The sequence below is a fragment of the Arvicanthis niloticus genome, chromosome 13 (assembly GCF_011762505.2).
Source record: "Arvicanthis niloticus isolate mArvNil1 chromosome 13, mArvNil1.pat.X, whole genome shotgun sequence".
In the NCBI taxonomy this organism is placed as follows: domain Eukaryota; kingdom Metazoa; phylum Chordata; class Mammalia; order Rodentia; family Muridae; genus Arvicanthis; species Arvicanthis niloticus.
Genome location: NC_047670.1, coordinates 35572264 through 35592349, shown reverse-complemented (window position 1 = coordinate 35592349; position 20086 = coordinate 35572264). Strand labels below are relative to the sequence as shown.

Here is a 20086-nt window from a genome sequence, read left to right as displayed (position 1 = left end):
ATATGGAAAGAATCTTGCCTTCTGGGATGCCGTTGTGGGCTATCTCAGTATGAATGTTGTCTTTGTGGAGTTTCCAGCTACTTAAGGGTGGGAAGTGACAGGGAGGAGGTTAGTTACCCTGATAGTCGTTTTGTAGATTTTGTGGCAGTTAAGGGGAAGCATGGAAATATTTCAGGTTTTGCAACAGGGAAAAGAATGGGAAAAGTTGTCGAACGATTGTGCGTTTAGCATCGACTGTTCATGCCTGCTTGTGGAAAATAAACACCCAAAGATGACAGGTTAAATAACTATAGGTGGGAAGACCATCCCCGTCTATTGGATTAGGTCCATTCGTGAATTAAAGGACACCCAAATGGAGAGATCATCCAAGCACTTAGAAGGTTTATACAGTAAAGTTAAGGTTATACAGTAAAATCTGAGATAGCTTAAGCAATATATTTTCCCAAGACATTGTATTTAAAATTAGAGCTGTAAGCAATCTAGTCGTGAGTTAGTTTTTACACTAGAGAGTTAAGTCCTACAACCAGGCAAAGAAAATGTGAGGAAGCTGTTAGCAGGTAAACAACAACAACAAAAACAAAAACAAAAACCTCTGAGAAAACCTGAAGTGAAGATTAGGTGTTCTGGGGTCCTGACATGAAGTGCTAGGAAATGGTTTGTCCTGGAGCGGCCCCAAGAGCCCCTCCCTCCTCACCTCATACTGTCTCTGTAGCTGTTACTGGTTGTTAGAGTCTAGGCTGGCTGTTTCCAGGTTCTTGATCTCTTATCCAAAGAACTAAAGAGAAGGGCTCACACAGATTTACAAAAGAAGCAAGGAAACTTTATCTTGTGGATCGATAATATATATTAAAAGGAGTAAAACTTCATAGTTTTTTACTTGCAATGTTATAATAAAATTTAAAATATAGTTAATGTTGATCTGAGAGTGTAGTAGAGAAAGCAGTTTTTGTTTTTTTTTTCCCTTTTTGTCTTACATCTTGTTATTTGAAAGCAGACTTAGTATATAAATAAATCTGTGTTCATGCTCCAATAAAGTTTTATGGACTTTGAATATTAAACTTTAAAAAAAAAAAAAGTTGATTTATTTTATCCACGTGGGAGTTGGTATGTGTGCAGATACCCGTGAAGGCCAGAAGAGGGAGCCAGATCCTCTCAAGCGCCTAGAGTCACAGGCAATTGTGAGCGATCTGATATGGATGCTAGAACCAAACCTGGGCCCTCTGGAAAAGCAGCAAGTACTGCTGAACCATCTTTCCAGCCTTGAAATTTTTTTTTTTTAATAATTTCACAGGTAGAGAAATATTCTGTTGATTTTTAAAAACAATTTTAGAATGTTCAACCATTATCAGTATAGGGACTAACAAAATAGGCAATAAAACCAAGTAAGGTAGTACACACCTGTAATTTCAAGACTTAGGGCAGAGGCAGAGGCTTGTTTTGCATGATGAGGCCCTGTGTCACAGTAACAGCATTAGCAAGAAGGCAGACAGCAGCTGCAGGAAGGAGGTCTGGCTCCTCTGCTGTGGCATCCTTTTGTTGTTAATTTATGTCTTTTTTGGCACTGACTTGCTGAAGAAACTGGGCTGCTTGTCTGACCTTTTGGATCTGCCTTTTTGCTCAACAGTGGTGCGAGTCCCTTGTTCTCTTATTATTGAGAATTCCTAACCTTGAAATTATACCAAAAGGCTAACAGAATCCAGCGCCATTTTAAATCCCTTGTTTACAGTCTCTCTGTGTTCCTAAATCACAGGTGACAGTCCCTTGACATGATTGACGAAGCCCACACAGTTTGCAGGTACTGCTTTCTGTCAGAGAGCAGCAGAACAAACACTTTCCTACTTTGTTTGGTTTTAAAAAATAAACTCATTGACTCCAGCAGTTTTTATTAAAGACGGCCATTTGTAAACGATAACGAAGTAGAGATATTCCTGTCCTATATAGCAGGGCTTGCCAGCGTCTGACTCCTTCCATCAGAAGGACATAGTGACTGCCAGTGTTACTGTGTTTGTCTCTCAGTCCTTCTCACTTGGTTTTCTACTTTTCAGGATATTTTCATCTTTGACTGACCTGGCTAAACGTTGTTTTTTTAAATATACTATTTATTTGCTGTTGATTTACTCGTCAATAAGCATACTTTTGATAAGAATGCTTTTAATTACAAGGTACTTGTCATAGATCAGTGCATTTTGAAGAAGTGAGATAAATAGGACTGGTGGGCATCACCGCCTGTCTGTGTGCCTAACTTGTTCTCTCTTCACATCCTCTGTCCAACTATCCTAGTAAAGCTGTCTCCTGTCCTTTCTGCACTGCCCCTCAAGTAGCTTCCCTTTCCCCTCTCTTCTCCTGAGAGTTGGGCAGATCCTATTCTGTCAAGTCTTTCTCTGATCCATCACTTTGTCGCCACTCAATTAGACATCACTTTAAACATGGGTGCTTCCTTCTACAAACTAACTTTACCTTCATTGTTTGGGATTAAAGGTGTGCTTTAAGAGAGTGTGATGAGCCATCTAAGGCTGAGCCATCACAGCACAACTAGAAACAGATTTTTCCAGTAAACAACACAATCTTAGGGTTCACAGCGTGATCAAATATCCTGCAACAGCCTAGAATTCTCTCTTTACTATCTCTAGGGTTATCTAAACTCCTATTCACCTCTCAAGGTCTGCCATAATGTTGGAGCAGCACATCCTGAGGGGCAGCTTGGCATCTGACATACAGCATTTGACAAAGTCAGCCTCTAGGTGTAGTTGTGAATAAGGAAGTAATTCTCCTCTACATCTCCACTCATCACCATCTCAGACTGTCTTCACTGCACACAAGCTTTTGCCAGTTTCCAAATGAGAGACCCTAACTTCTGTTGCTCCCTTCACATCCCAGCTCTCCGTATGCCTGAAGGAAATGTCTTAGATGTAAATCTTGCCCCTTTGATTAAAACTCATCAGGCATCATTGAATCCAGTATTTTTAACATAAGTGTGTGCCATAATTGATCTGTCCTTCCTGGCTAAACCCTTTCCTGTGCTTCTCTTTAGTAACTACAAAACCTTTTATTTCCTGAAGAACTGTTCTCTTTCATACCCTGAAGGCTAGCTGTCTTAGTTCCTTTTCTATTGCTGCAAACAGATACCATGACCAAGGCAACTTACAAAAGAAAAAAATGTATGGGGTTCACAGTTCCAGAAAGTTAAGTCCATGACCATCATGGTGGGAAGCATGACAGCAGGCTACCAGGTATGGAGGCATTGGAGGCATCATGGCAGACAAGTGGTGGGGTCAGTTCTCCCACACTTGTGCCCTGGGGATTGGCTCATGCACACACACACACACACCACCACCACCACCACCACCAGTGCCAGCTCCACTGTGCTGCCTCTCCTGAGTAAGGGATGGTGGCATGGGCTTTTGAAACCTCAAAACCCACTCTATGATGTACCTCCTCCTCCAAGGCCACACCTCCTAATCCCTTGCAAACAATTCCACCAACTGACCCTATAGGAGCCATTCTCATTCAGACCACCACACTGGGTGACTCTAACTCATCCTGTAACATTCAGCTCTGGATTATTTCTGGGACCCTCTTCTGAGCCAGCTGCCAAACTCTGGTAGAACTTCCTGTGCCCCATAATTACAGTGGTTTTATGTTTTTAGTATTTTGAGAAATTTATGGATGATTTCATGTATACATGATATACTTTAATTCGGTTTCCTAATTAACTTTCCTGTCCCCCTCATTGTCGTCATAATTGCCCGCGAATGGGTCTGCGCCATTCACTTCTGAATGGCTAAAGACTCACTTCTACCATGAGTCTTTAGAGAGCAGAAATCACATATTAGTCCTTGTATCCCACAGGTCTCTTATAGTAGCCTCCAAGAATTGACTAGCCGGTTGATACTGCTCAAATGAATGACTGTGTGAATGAAAAGCTTGTTTAGAGATAGTTCAAGTAAATTTTGCTTTATTGATTATCTGCTTTGCTTTTGCTTTCCACAGATATTGGCATAAACCTGACAGATCCCATGTTCAGAGGAATTTATAGGGGAGTGCAGAAGCATCAAGGTGAATATCTCTTTACTAAGGTGACTTCTATGAAGACAAACTCTCTGCTACAAGGTGTTGAAAGCATAATCCACTCTTAAAATTGAAATCTTAAGGTTGCAGAGATGGCTCTGCGGTTAAGAGCACTGTCTGCTCTTCCAGAGGTCCTGAGTTCAATTCCCAGCAACCACATGGTGGCTCACAACCATCTTAATGGGATCCAATGTCCTTTTCTGGTGTGTCTGAAGACAGCTACAGTGTACTCACATACATCAAATAAATAAATCTTACCAAAAAAATGAAATCTTAAAGAACTCTGTGTAGCTGAATACGAGTCTAAAAGCACAACACTCAGAATGTAGAGGAAGGAGGATAGCAAGTTTGAGGCCAGCCTGGGCTACATAGTGAGAAGTTGTTTTAAAAAAACAAACAAAGCAAAACCCTCGTCATCATATGTCAGATAAAACAATGAACTAAGACAAGCTCTGTTGGCAAACCACTGTTTTGGACAGCAAGCATGGAACCCAACAATTACTTCCAGTGAACATCAACTTATCAACATTTTCAGGGGTTGTAGATGGCTCAGTGGTTAAGAGGACTTACTGCTTTTACAGTTTACTTCCCAGCACCCACTTCAACACTGGGCTGCTTACAGCTGCCTGTAACCCCAGGTCCAAAGCCTCTGATGCCCTCTACTGGCTTCTGACAGCATGTGCATTCATGAGCAGATAGCAGCATGTACACACACACACACACACACACACACACACACACACACTGAGAGAGATAGAGAGAGAATTTAAGAAATCTTTTAGAAAGGAACAAAACATTTTCAGCCAAGGACAAAGTGTGGTAGACAGAAGGTGTGCTGTTATCTCTCCTCCTCCCCCGACCCCTCCTTCTTCCTTTCTCTTTCCATCTGTGTCTACCTAGAGACCCAGTGTATAGGTGGGACCGGATATTGTAACTTTAAGTGTAAGCTTCACCAGAAGCAAGTGGTTTGTCTTATCATATAAGTTCGTTCTCCTCTCCAATCCTAAGACTCAGCCCAGGGACTGATGCAATTAGACAAGTGCTGCCCCACTGGGCTGTGTCTCGTACACACAAGTTCATTTGTAAGGCCTGCTGGGTTAGCTGAGAGGTGACTAAGCAGGAAATGGTGGTGACACCAAATTTTAAAAGCAGGATGTGTCTGCTTAGATGTGTCTGTGCACACTGCCTTTGAAGAGCGCCTGTGCTCTATACATGCAAATAGGAATGCTGGCTTTATGCTTGAGGCGACTGAGTTCCATACCACAGTGAGCTAAATCAGAAAATGACCATGCCAAGCTTCTCCAGATGGCTTTCCTGAACACAGGAAACAAGAAAAACAAATGTTTTCCCAGGTCTCACTTTAAAACTTACCTCTTACAGTTCATTTAGACAATACAATAAAGTTAATGTTGAGTAAATTACATTCTGTTTTCCTTGCCTTTGTAGTGGTTAGATTTCATGCTTTGCTGTTGCATGTATATAATATGCATGCGTGTTTGAATATGTGTCTATGACATAAATTATGCAGTAGCCAATTATCACTACTACTGCAGTTTATATAATCCAGCAAACTTAGTTGCTATACTCAGTATAAGTTAACTAAAGTGATTTTTGTCTTTTGAATTACAATATTTTTAATATATATGTGTGTGTGTGTGTAAATAGAATTTTGAATTCTATTTTTATTTACTCTGAAGCTGAAGTATGAAATTAATAATTAAGTTTTTATATTTGATTTTGCTGCCCATTATGTTTCTGGCCCTAACAGTGGGTTGGAGAGAGGGCTCAGTGTAAAGGACTTTCTGTGCAAAGCATGAATTTCTGAGTCCGGCTCCCCAGCACACATGTTCACGCTAAGAGCAGCAGCATGTGTCTGTAACCCCAGTGATGGCGAGGAGACACGTGGCTCCTGGGGGCTTGCTGGCCAGTCAGTCATCTGAAACAGTGAGCTCCAGTGAAAACATCAGTTATATAAACTAGAGAGGGAGGCAGATGTTCATGTATCTCTACCAGTCAAAGATAGTTGATATATCTAGGTTGGGTATTGGGTTACACTTCTGATTGAGCATTACCAAACATATAAAGCCTTTAATTAACATTTTAAAAAAAATTGTATAAAAGCAAAAAGGAGAAGGGGGCATGGGATAGGGGTTTTCTAGGGAGGGGAAATGGGAAAAGGGGATAGCATCTGAAATGTAAATAAAATATCCAAAAAAAAAAAAAAAAAAAAAAAGCAGGCTTCACCAAAAAGGTGAGTAGCCTGAGTAGAAAACAGACTAACTTGGGCTATTTGGTGAAAATGTCTGAGCCTCTATTCACACACACACACACACACACACACACACACACACACACACACACACACACAAAACCTCTACTCTGTTTCTTCTCTCATCTGACAGCTGAATGTCAGCAGCCAAGGTAGCAGTGAAGGCCCACTGAAGAATCTAAAAGAATGTCCTTTAGTTTCCAAACTTGAATGACGAGTAGAACAGAGCATTAACCTTTCCTACCTTCAGACTCCACTTGTACAATTGCTGCTTGTGTTTTCTTAAACCTAACCTCTTAAAGTTTGTTAATTTCTTAAAGTTACTTAACATGTTATGCTATTTTATCTTTCGCAGTTATTATTTCTCCTGTCTGGAATGTTTGAATGTCGTGCTAGGATTTCATTTTGAGACACTGAATATGCATGCATTACAATGTGATTGAGGTACATCCATAAGCACATAAGACTGTGCTTCCTCCAGCTTGTTACTGTATAGACATGTCCAAATGAATAAAACAGTCTTGCGACCCAAATAAAATAAATAAATAAATAAACTAGAGAGACAGAGGAAAATACCCAGTGTGGCCCTCTTACCTACACACTCAGGGACACACACTCACAGAGGGGGGACGCAAACATGGACACACACGGACACACATACATATGGGCACATATACTTTCATACACAAATACAAGTTTTGGATACAAGGCACATCAATTGATTTGTAGTCATTGAGTTCATCTTTAATTTGGATCTCCTGACTTTTGTCATTTTCTTCTTTTTTGTTCAACAAAATAAAAGTACAATTAGATTAATTATTAATTATTCAGTTTCTTGTTTTATATTTTTTTAAGGTTTTACGACTCCAGTTTCACTAATATTACAAGTAACTGGTGCTGATTAGGTTGTGTTTTATTACATGATTGTTTTTGTGCATTTTTACTTTGAAAGATAAAAATTATAGATGCATAATTAACTATAGATAACATCTCTATATTTACCACGTTTTCTTAATATGTGATCTTTCTTACACAGATGACTTACAAGATGTAATAGAGAGAGCTATCCAGATTGGTGTTAAAAAGGTAACATCTGAATTTTGTTATTGTTGAATTTCTTTGTTTTTGAACTAAATGTTAGTTAAAATGCTGCACAGTAACCAAGAAAGCCACTGGCACACTTAGTGTCTTATCCGTGTGTAATAGAAATAATTATTCTGTCACAGACAGTTATGTTGCACAGTCCTCAGGTATGTCAGCAGAATGTGACAAGATGTGATAGAAAAAGTAAAACTAACACATGCTAGTCTTAAAGACAACCTCAATAAATGTTATAATCTCGCTTGACATGTGTTGGAAATAGTTATCAAACACATGCATGCGTTACCGTAGTTAGCTGTGGGTATACCATTAGATAACAAGAAAACTCCTTAGTTTTAACAGTAATAAAATGCTTACAATTTTTTAGAGTTCTAATAAGAAATTGAACATTAACTAGCTTATGTCAAATTCTTCAAATAAGTATTTCTTTAAATTGGTTGTACAAATGGCAGACGAGCCCACATATATGAGAAATAAAGTTATATAGCATAGTATCGATTCACTTTGCAGCTATTGCTTCTAAGTTAAACCCTCGGTTTTAAAACCTGATGCGAGTTAAATAAACTCTGCAATCTCTAACCCTATATATTGATTAGTCAAAAGTAATGAGAAAAGACCAAAATTGTATGAACTCTTCATCATATGTTCACTCCCTCATGATGAGTCACTTGTATTTAATGCCTTTCTGCAAAGGTATCAGGCTCCTGAATTTCCCCACGTCAACAGGAGTACTTTCCTCATTTCTAATCGAGCACACGAGCTCACACACGTAAATGACAGACAGAAATACTAGGACAGAGGCAGAGTTCACTGGCACTTACTGAGTTCATTACCCGCAGTTCTGTCTTATGATTAGAAGCATGGTTTCGGCATCATACATTTGGCTTCCAGCCCCAGCTTTCTCCTTCAGAGCTTGGAAACCTGGGATATTCTAGATCTCATCCATAAAAAGTGGATGTTTTAAAAGTGTTTAAAACATTGTTGTGAGGGTTAAAGTAAAAGCTGCTATGAGCAAGCCTTCATGATGTATGTGATGGCATCATCACTGCCAGGTCAGGAGATTGCATGCTGGGAGAGAAGCCCATGGCCTAGCCTTGCCCTTGCTTTCTTAGGTTATTTGGAGCAGGGATAAAGAATGTAAGTAGATTTGGTTAGAAACTGTTCTACCACACCGAAGTTCTTTATGTGGGTAGCTGGTATCGTTTTCAAGACTTATGTAAGGTTAGTAAAGAATAGTTTTCCTGATATCTTAAAATTTTATTAACTCTTATATTCTATGGGCATTTGAAATTTTAATTGTGACTGTTATCCCCTGTATACAGCTCAGTGACTGGTCACACTATGTTGCTGCATGACAGTATCCGTTCCTCACACACAATTCCACCTTTGTTTTTATGCATTCTTTGGTGTATACCTACGATAAAATAAAATATGTCTACTTTAGCTTGGAGAGACTTAGAAGTATGTTTTAAAAATCACTCAGTGTCCTTAAATCACCCTTTAGAAACTATACCTTAAACAGCACTGTCTTGGTCGCCACCTTTGACAATGGGTTCTTTAATTCTGTCTGACAGATTAGTAAAGATGGCACTCTAACCATCAAGTGACTCTAATGGCTGTCTTAAGCATGCTGACTTTCCAAGAGCCATGAATTCCTTCATCACAACATTAATGTATCAGTTTTTGTTCTTAGAACCCCTCTGCTTTCTTTAGGATTATGACAGACCCTCTAAAAAGCTCTTATGTGGGTTGTATGTATTATATATGCTATTCTAGGAATTAAAGCAGAAATATTTTAAATATCAACTCATTTCAGAATATGACGAACTATAACATAAACAGTATATTTTAATGAGGAATACCAATTTTCCAAACAAACCTTAGCAGCAAGGGATTATGTTACATCTGCCAAGTTTCTGAATGACTAAGAAGACCTCTGTGTTTGCATGCCTGTTTCTGGGGTCAATCTGTTGTGACACTGTACATCAGATAGTGTCTGGGTGACGTCCCCGTACACTTGAGATTGGATGGAAGCGAAAAAGATGGAGAGCCCATTGGTATTCTTACAGATGTGGTTTCACCGCCTAGACGTCCCAGCCCATAGTTGGACCTGTTAAATTAATGAACACTATTCAGTTACTGATTTACATGATCATTGACTTCAGTGAACAGAATTTTGACTAGGCAGGTCCTTAGCTATTGGTCTTCTGTAACATATAAACTGCATCCTCAAGAGACTTAGAGTTTGTCACTAGTAGAGACAAACAGGTAAATGCATGTCACTATTTAACACTGGGATCCTGTGGGAGGGCGTGTGTGGACAGAAGTCAGGTAGCACTCTGTGGAGATGATCTCTATCATGAACATAAGACACGGGAGCGAGCGGGTGAAGCGCCTTGTGGTGAGCTGGAGGGAAGGTGTTTGGTCCCTGGAAGTCAGCTTCTTTTACTTCTTGCCATTTCAGTTTATGATCACAGGTGGAAGTCTACAAGACAGTAAAGATGCACTGCAGTTGGCACAAACAAATGGTACCCTCTTATTCCTTTTACCAAAACAAATGTGAATTATTTAATTATGAAGAAGTCTTTCTCAGAACTACTTAAGGTACAAATACAGTGAACCTGACATAGGAAAATAGATAGATTTCAGTGGAACATGCTTAAGATGACAAAGTTTAGAGTACTCTTTGGTATTTCAGATGTTTGATAAAATCATATAGAACTTAACAGGATTGTTATTTCAGAAAATAATAGTAAGGTTACCCACATACATAACTTATCTTCAAGTCATTCTGATGTAGAGTTTTTATGTGCATATTTTAATGTTTGATAGGAATTGTTTTTATTTAAAATAGTTTAAGTTAAATTGAGAAGGATCATTGTTATTGAACATTTATTTTATGAATCAGACTTTGTGTGAAGCGCCATGAGTTTAAGTAATATTATAATATACCACTCGTAGGGCTAGAGAGACGGCTGGGCAGTCGAGCGCACTTGCTGCTCTTGCAGAGGACTCTGGTTCAGTCCCCAGCACCCAGCAGCTGAGGGGATGCGGCATCCTGTTCTGGTCTCCATGGGCACACTCCTCAACACACACTAACACAAGGAAAGCATGCTACTCTCTGGGTTCTCACTTCATGCTCAGACAGTTCACGGTTATTTAATATCCTAACAGCTTATTTGACATTCATGTAACTTTTTTTGTATGCATACTTTGCTAGACACCTAGAGATTAGGCATTCCACATAGTTTTTTCAAAATACAGCTGTTTCTTTTTTGTCTGAAACCTTACCAAAAGCTGTTTTTATAGCAATCTTTATAAAATGCATGCTTCTCTTCAGGCTACATTGACTCCCAATGTTAAAATCATGAAAACGATCATCTTCCCAGGACTTTTTGAAGTACAGAGAAAGATTCTCTTCCATATTCTGTAATCTCTAACAGCTGTGGTTTGGAAACCCTTCCCCCCGTCTTTATGATGGTTCTTCTTCCTCCTCTTCTTTAAAGAGCTGTCAGTTGCTTCCTATTACCTGTGTGAGAGCCTGGGGAAGGCTGTCTACCCTCCATGGGTTCCTGTTGAACTTCTAAGACAAAATAAAACCACAAAACGTATTTTTTAGCTTAGAGCCCAACCCAGGGCGTTGCATGGTGCATATGAGAGCCGACCACTCTAATGCTGGCTGTTCTCCCAGCCCTTCTGCTGTGTGCTTCTCACTGTTAAAGCTAAAGTCTGCCTTCCAAATAGTGAGATTGGTTTTTTCACTAGCAAAAGGGAATCCCCTTTCCTGTTCTTTAAGCCATTCCTACTATTAACCTTTTAAAATGTTTTGAAAGTATTTTTATGGTATGCTTGTGTGTGTGTGTGTAGGCTGTACACATGAGTGCAAGCGCCCACAAAGGCCAAAGATGTCAGATCCCTGTGGAGCTGCAGTTATAGGCAGCTGTGAGCTGTCTGATACAGGGACCAAACTCTAATCCTCTGCAAGAACAATCGTCATTTTTCCAGTCTCTACTGCTAACCTTTTTAATGGAGGTACATTGTGGTTGTTATATTAAATACATGAATTGTATTGTCATGTAAACAGTAAATATAAAATATAAAATTAAGTTATTTTAAGAAATCATTTCACAGCTGGGTGTAGTGGCACAGAGGCAGAGGCAGGCAGATCTCTAAGATCTCTATGAGTTCAAGGCCAGCCTGGTCTACAAAGAGAGTCTAAAATAGCCAAGGCTCTATTACACAGTGAAACCCTGTCTTAAAAAAAAAAAAATTCTATTCTGAGATGCTTGATAAATGGCTAGCTTTGGAAAGAGTTGAGTTGACTATTTTATTAATACACGAAGTCACTTTTTATATGCATATCCCACTTTCAACATATTTTAAAAAATGTTTGAATGATGTACATAATTCTGGAAATTTGAGTTGTTTATAGCTCCAAACCTCAGTTGAAATTAACGTCATTCACTCATTTTTATATGTTAAATATTAACATGAATGAAAAATATTCTGAAAATAACCTAAGATGCGTTTTTCTGCTAGACATGTTTTTCAGTACAGTGGGGTGTCATCCCACCAGATGTGATGAATTTGAGAAGGATAGCCCTGATCAGTACTTAGCAGGATTGCTGCACCTTGCTGAGAACAACAAGGGAAAAGTTGTAGCAGTAGGGGAGTGTGGCCTAGGTAAGTGCCAACCTCACCACTTAACAGTATCTTGAAGATAACTGCTTGTTATGTTTAAATCCCGAGTAATTATTCTTCTTTGTCTTTAAAGATTTCGACCGACTTCAGTTTTGTCCCAAAGATACTCAACTCAAGTAAGGAAATTTGTTGACTTTGATTTTTATTTTTTCAAAGTACCATCGATTGAATATGTAAGGTTAGATAACAGTGTGTTTGTTTTTCCTGGCAGATAGCAATAGTTATTCGAAACAAAGTCCATTCATATCTGCATGTAATAATAATCCCTAACTGATTAGCATTGGATTTGATTTGAGTGGTGAAACAAAGGGATGCATTTTATATTATACAGACTTTTTGGTGAGGTAGCAACAGGTGTATTTATGCACAAACATCTACCCTTGGTTCACTGTAGTTTCTTACGGAAACTACATAAGAATCTGGATCAAATTATCTCAATAGATTTTGTCATTTATGGGGGCAGGCATGTATGCCACCCAATGCCACCTAAGGGACTTTCCACATCGTACCCGCCAGGAATGTTAGAGATGCTATGAGCTCTGCCTCCTGAACACCAGGTCATCAGTTCACCTAATCTACAAAGTTCAGATTTGCACTGGGGCAGAACCCATTGTCTTTACCATTCTCAGGCCATTCTTGCACTGTACCTGAGTGAGCCCCCCGAGCCTCAGACTAGCCAGCCGGCACATGACAAGTGCTGTTGCAGAGCTTCACAGGATTGTCTTCCCCAGGTGGCTTTTCTTCTAGAATAAGTTAAAAGTGATTCTCAAATGCATCCTGAATATGGCAGACTTGGATTTTAGTTCTGAAAGTACTGGTAGTGTAAGTTCAATCTAATGCTCCGAAGATAACTTCCATTATAAGTCAGTGTTAGAACTCAGTATGTACAGCAGGATATAGATTATGCTGTACCACACATCAGATGTCCAAGGGCTGGTCTATAATAGAGATGACCTCAGTCTATCCTGTAAGTAATTGCTGAGTGCCTCTTCAATGTGGTAAGATATAGGCTTGGGTCTTTGGCCTTTATTGACAAGACAGTCCATAAACGTAGTAGGCTAGTAAGTGCTATCAGGAAGGTGTATGTACTTGAGGGCTTGTGTTCACTTCCTACCACCACCATTACAAGTTTAAACAAGTGTATAAGCCAGGCAGTAGTGGTGCATGTCTTTAATCCCAGCACTTGGGAGGCAGAGGCAGGTGTATTTCTAAGTTCAAGGCCAGCCTGGTCTAGAGTGAGTGTTCCAGGATAGCCAGGGCTCACAAAGAAACCCTGTCTCAAAAAAAAAAAAAAAAGCTGTATGGATAGGGGATGGAAGGACAACCGTGTAAAGGCAGTCTAGGAGGCCTTTCTGAGATGACAGCATAACATAGGTCTCCTCAAATCCTCAAAAGAGGATACTCAGGAACAAACTACAGTGAGGACATTGAAAAGATACACCAGTTGGCACTTTTTAATTAGATTTTAAAATGTCTAAAGTAGTAATAATCTCATTTGGATTATTGTCAAGGACACAGATACCCAAGGAACTCCTGTCCCACCTGGCCTTCCCTGGCATAGGCTATCCTCTTCTGTGTCCATCAATTTCAGTATATTTACCTGAGTGTACTAAAGATAGGTGGCAGATTAGTATCTTCCAGTGTGTTGAAGGCACACAATGCGTCTGTTTTATGTAGTTCCTGTGGTGTCTAGTAAAGGTTTAATAAGGAAGAACTCTCTCTCTGTTTCTTACATGGATAAAAGGGCTGTAATTTAATATTTGCTGTTGAACTTATTGTTGGAAGAATGTAGATCTTGGTCAATTCTTTGTGTACATGCATGTGTGTGCATATGGAGGCCAGATGTCAATCCTGGGTGTCATTCCTCAGGAGCTCTCATCTTATTTCCTGAGACTGGCCCCTCCCTAGGCCCTGGGGCTGTCCTTTACATGGTTGCTGGAGATCATCAGGTACTTGTGAGTGCATGGCAAACACTCTGCCTACCAAGCCACCTCCCCAGGCCCCTGATCTATGCTTGCTTTTTTCCATTTTTGTTGTTGTTGTTTTTTATTTTGATTTTTGAGACAAATTCTCAGGGCACATTATATGTCCTTATGTTATTTTTGGTTTTTCAAGGCAGGGTTTCTTTGCGTATCCCTGGCTGTCCTGGCCCTCACTCTGTATATCAGGCTGGCCTCCAACTCAAGACACCTGCCTGCCTCTGCCTCCTTAGTGTTGGGCTTAAAGTCGTGCGCCACCCCTGCCCAGCATGCTTCTGTTAATTTTAGTGAATTATATCTTTGGCTATTCTGTGACAGAAAGCTACTTTCTTATAGAACTGTTTGGTTCTATAAAATGGTGACTTGGTCATGTGGCTGGGTCACAGAGTTGTGCATGGTGACCACATGGAGGTCACTGCCTGTGGTGTGTGGCTAAAGGGTCATATTTACACAGTGACATGGCACACTAGATGTTGGCATGTGTACTACTTTAGTGGCTATGAAACAGGTGGCTAGTACTTCTTGTGTTTTAGGGTTTTGTTTCTGTTTTGTTTTGTTTGAAACAGGTTTCATGTGGCCCAGGTTGGCCTCAAACTAATTGAATAGTTGAAGATCACCTTAAACTTGTGATGACTGTCTCCACCTCGCAGGTGCTGGAATTACAGCCCTGACCTACTACACTTGCTTTCATGCAGTGCTGGAGATGCAGCCCAGGGCTTTGTGCATCCTGGGCAAGGACTCTGCCCATTTGGTCTTGTCCCTAGCCACTACTAGTAATTCTTAATCTTTTCTTTCAAGGTTTTGTGTTTTATAACTTGCAAAATGTCCTCACTTTAACTAAAACAAAATTACATTAGCGTATTCTAGCCCCGCAGAACCTGAAAAGGTGATTAAAAACCCAAGCATTAGTTAATAAAGGCACAGAGCACCAATGGGCATTGTGTAAATAAGTTTGTAACCCTGGTAAATGAAGCATCCCGTTCTAGAAGTTAAGTGGCAGGAAAGAATCTGATATATTTAATATCTGAATTCACTGTTTTCATATTGCCATTTCCAGATAATAAAATTCCTTTAGTCAAAATTTATTTGACATATGTCTCATGCTAAAATAAAAATTTTGGTGTTGTAATTTTTTTTGCTGTGCAGATATTTTGAAAAACAATTTGAACTGTCAGAACAAACAAAGTTGCCAATGTTTCTTCATTGTCGAAATTCACATACTGAGTTTTTGGGTGAGTTAAAAATGAAAGATCATTACAGTTTAAAAACCGAGGCAGTTAGGCTACCTGTCTGAATTTTCTTTTGAATTCACAGATATTATGAGAAGAAATAGAGACCGGTGTGTGGGCGGAGTGGTAAGTGTACAATAATTGTTTAAATATGGGATATACAAGAATGTCTTTGTTATTAAGGTTAGCTTCAGCTAATTCAGATAGCAAAAGTAAAGTTATTGAGTCTCTTAGTTGGAAGACATGTAAATTTGCTGTAAGATTTATGGGCCAGATGGTGTACAAACAAATAATACCTTTAGTTACATTTCTTTTACTTTAAGTACAAAAATGAGTACCAAATTCTGCTTATGAGAAACAAATGTGAATTGTCTTCTCTCACTATGCATTTATCCTGAAAGCTGTCCTTCGGTGCTCTCCTTAAAGTTTAAGGGAAACATATACCAACGTTCATGATGTCTTAAAATACTCCATCGTTTCTTTCAGGTTTCCTTTCCTAATCTGCTAGCTGGTAGTCACTCTTTTCCCTCTGATGATGGCTCATCCTCCATGATGTATATTCTCTTCTTAACTGTTTCTCGTGTGGTCCTTTCAATCCTTATTCTTGAGACATTTCCAATATATATTCTCCAGTGCCAGTCACTGCGCTATGTTATCTGTGGTAGTATTTCTAGTCAGTTGGATCATGGACTAATCTGTTTAAAAATGCTCACGTATACAAAATTTCATATACAATTTCAGGAGAGGTTCAGTGGCCATCTTTAGGGGGTAAAGATTGTTATTCACGTATTTAAGTCACAGTTCCATGTGTCAGTAGAGGAAAGTTGACATAACACTAAATTTTTGCTGTAATATATTGCTTTGCTTGGGCACTTTTACATATATTCCTTTTTGAAATGTTGAGGAACACATGTGTGCTTTTTATTATATATATATTGTGTGTGTGTGTGTGTGTGTGTGTGTGTGTACATAGACACATATGTGCCGTGTGTTTGTGGAGGTCAGAGAATAACTTGCAGAAGAAGTGGTCATCAGGATTGACCAGGCTCAGCACCTTCCCCTAGTCAATCACCTTGCTGATGTTGCCGTCTGTTTTAGGGCTTTGCTCTGCTTGGTGCTGCACCCCACTACTGATAGGTCTATGCTCTGTATTGCTGTCATGTTCATGTTACTTTGCACATCTCCTCTGTAGTTTATTGACTCTGTAATTTTCCCTTTAGCAGCTATACTTAGGAATTGAGAAAGGCTTTAATTAATGTCCTGGGCATTACTGACGGCACTGATTGTAATTAACATCCTGGCATTACTGATGGCATGGATTGTCATTCTGGGCTCCATCGCTCACTCATCTTTATTTCTAAGTAAGACTTTACTTGGATGAGTCTATAATTTCAAAAATGTATTATCAGGAACAGCAAAGGCAACCAAAATGTTTGGCTTTAATAAAATACATTGCTAACTAAAGTACTAATAGACTGTTCTCTGAATTGGTTTATAAGAGGTCACATTGTAAATTATCTTTATATTAGTGCAAGAATCTTTGTTGTTGTTGTTCACTGGAAATGTTGAGGGCTTAGTGTCTTCACCTAGTGAGTCGCCTTACCAGGTACTGACTCCTGTGTGTTTTCCAAGGCTTTCATCTGCTTGGTGTTACAAATCTTGCAAGCAGCTTTATAACATAGTTAGTTATCCATGGACAGTGGTGATGTGACTTCATTGCTAAAGGAGCCCTACTGTTAGATATTGGTTTTGATTACACACATAAAACAGAAGAAAATAAGGTAGCAGTCTTTTCCCCTCTTTCCCTCTTCCTCTCTCTCTCTCTCTCTCTCTCTCTCTCTCTCTCTCTCTCTCTCTCTCACACACACACACACACACACACACACACACACACACACACACATGCCAGAAGAGGGCATCAGATCCCCTGGAGCTGGAGTTACAGGTGATATTGAGGTGCTTAGTGTGGATGCTGGGAACTGAACTCCTGCAAAGCAGCAAGCACTCTTAACTGCTGAGTCATCCTTCCAGGCCACAGCTGGCAGTTTAAAAGCAATCTCCTCACCACTGTATAGAGCTTCTGAAAACTTACCTCTTAATGATTAATCATTTCTAAAAGAAAAGTGTCCTCTAAAAGAGAAGTGCAGTGGGATTTTCAGAATATCTTAAATATTAAGAGTGTCCCAGACCTTTCTTCCTCCTGTGTAAGAATATGGCCCCCTTTCCGGTGTCCTTCTGAGAGAGACTTTAGGGAGGGTAATGTAGAGACACACCTAGCTACAGAGAAACCTTAGGCAGATAACTTCTTGCTTTGTGTCACCAAAAATAATGACAGATTGTGATTATCAAGTCTGGTGTGAAAGAAAAACACTGTAGGTGCTACCACATTAAAAAGACCTGTGAAACACACACATACACGCACACGCACACGCACACACACACACACACACGAGAGAGAGAGAGAGAGAGAGAGAGAGAGAGAGAGAGAGAGAGTTTTGTTTAGAAAATAGACCAATGCTATTGTGGATTTTAATATAATAAAATTGTATGTCTGTCTCCCTAGGTACATTCATTTGATGGTACGAAGGAAGCAGCAGCTGCTTTGATTGACTTGGGCCTTTATATAGGATTTAATGGTTGGTACGTTCTCACAGTGTTTTGGTTTTCTTTAATTTTCTATATTATCAGATTCTTTAAGTTGTCTTTTTAAGAGTTTACTTTTACTACAGTTTGTATGTTTGGCATTGATCTTTGGGAATTTTGTAACTACTTATGAAGAAATCGAATAGTAGGTTGTTTTCAGTCGTTACACATTATTATGCTGTGTTCTGAAATGTTGAGGTCAGCAGGTCTTTAGCACTCCGGTTTGTCCTCAGGCTATCTCGTGTTTTTCCCAGATACGTGTTCACAGCACTGTATGTAATGCTGCACACATGCTGGCCATGGGAAAAGAGTGTTCTGTGGCAGTCATCTGTGTATTTCTTAGGCCACAGAAGTTAGGAAAGAGGTATAAAGTTACCTGGCCTCTGGCTCATTGCTCAGTGACCTTTCCTCTGTAACTCCACACTAAACCTCAAACTTCCTCACAAGTCCGCCAGCACAGCAAGGTCCTGGCCTTGTTTTCTGTTGGACATGTTAGCGTTTTCTATAGTTGTTTTCTTAGGAAGTCAGTGATGGTAAGTTACAGAATAGTCTGGCTTGCTTTCCCTCTTCAGTGTTGCCCTTACAATGATCATTGGTGACCGTATATAATTCTTAGGGAAACAGAGTGATGGCATTGCTTATTCTTATAGATATATCCCAGGATTATTCTAAGTAATGATCAAACAGTATACACATACTGAGAGAAGCAGTTATTGCTTCCTCCCCATCATGCCTCTGTCCCAGACAAGTTCTTGGGTATCTGCTGGTATACATCTGTGTAACATATATTCCTAGCTCTGACATCTCCCTTTGTCTATGTCCTTAAGACACACACCATTCTGACCCCACTTCATTGTCCCCAGTCTGCCTTCCATTATGATGTCAGAACTCTGGGTTATGTGTAGTTGTCATTGTTTCTATATTTTCTGCTGCCCATGTGGTGACCCGTGCTCACTTCTCACACGCCAGAAGAAATTTTGATTTCTTGTAGTCATTGGCCTCATATTTCCTTGACTTCAAAATGTGAAGCACAGTCAGGCACAGTAGCTCAAGCCTCTAATCTCAACACTGGGGAGGCTGAAGCAGGAGGATCGTGAATTAGAGGTTGGCCTGGCTACACAGTGAGCCACTATTGCTTTCTATAGCTCCATGCAAATGCCTTACTGGGTTTTCTCCATGAGGAAGTCTATTTAGATAGTGTGTTAGTTCTGGGCCCTTCTGTTTGGACTCCTGTCTCCTCTGTGATAGAACCCCATAGTCTTATTTCTCAAGTTCTCCTGCATTCTGCATTGTGTATAGATGAGGCTGGCTGTACACTGTGTGGACGAGGATGACCCTGGCTATCCCTGCTGCCTCAGCCTCCTGTGCTGGCATTACAGATGGTAGCCACCATACTGTTGTGTTTGGTTTAGTGAACTCTCTGCTTCCTGAGAAAATGTTCATGAAAATTAACTTTTTTTTAAAAAAAGATTTTTACATAATTGGAAATGGATTTATTTTATTCTTAGAAGTGTGCTTGGATAGTTCATGAAAGAAATAGGAACCCACTTTTGATTCTCCAGAGGTGGGCTCTAATGCTGGTGACATTTGGTTGCCACTCAGCCTCATCCTGCTGCTGTTTCTGTCTCCAAACAGCTGGAGCTTCTCCCCCCACCCCCCCAGGACTCGGGAGCAGGAGGACGGGATTCGAACGCGCGCGCACCAAGAGACGCGCGCCCTCTGCCAGCGGGCGCCTTAGGGGCCGAGCCACCGGCAGTTCGCTCTTTCTTTTCTTTTTTTTTTTTTTTTAAATCATTCTTGGGACTAGCCTTTTTCTTTCTCCCCCCTCCCTTTTTTTTTTTTTGAGGGGACAACTCAGAATTGGTAACTGATATTATCTTTTCTATAATTTCTATTTCTACTTTATCACCTTATAAAATTTGCTTATTTTCAACTTTGTAAGATGACGTATATTCCAGCTTTTATTTCTAGTTCTGAAGTTTTCTCATCTAGCATAGTCTTGACAGATGGAGTGCCTTCTGTCTGAAGACATTATAGTCGGAAGTCATTTTCTAACTGTTTGGTTGCTTTTATCTTGGTTCTGTTTCCCTCACGTG

At 39.8% G+C, this 20086-nt stretch overlaps 1 protein-coding gene across 5 annotated transcripts in view; it reads left to right on the top strand.

Moving 5' to 3' along the window:
* The window catches only part of Tatdn1 (TatD DNase domain containing 1), a 28641-nt gene that overhangs the window by 1063 nt on the left and 7492 nt on the right, over window positions 1-20086 (top strand). Inside the window, exons 1-9 of one of the 5 annotated variants that reach the window (XM_076911394.1) lie at window positions 3210-3230; window positions 3991-4056; window positions 7374-7423; window positions 9903-9966; window positions 11978-12121; window positions 12213-12255; window positions 15265-15350; window positions 15433-15473; window positions 17911-17987. In XM_076911394.1, coding sequence (XP_076767509.1) covers window positions 4017-4056; window positions 7374-7423; window positions 9903-9966; window positions 11978-12121; window positions 12213-12255; window positions 15265-15350; window positions 15433-15473; window positions 17911-17987 — 545 coding nt within the window. In that variant the 5' untranslated portion in view covers window positions 3210-3230; window positions 3991-4016. Of the gene's footprint in view, window positions 1-3209; window positions 3231-3990; window positions 4057-7373; window positions 7424-9902; window positions 10043-11977; window positions 12122-12212; window positions 12256-15264; window positions 15351-15432; window positions 15474-17910; window positions 17988-20086 lie in introns of those variants that run through there. The other 4 variants (XM_034516453.2, XM_034516456.2, XM_076911396.1 and 1 more) reach the window with 4 other exon arrangements.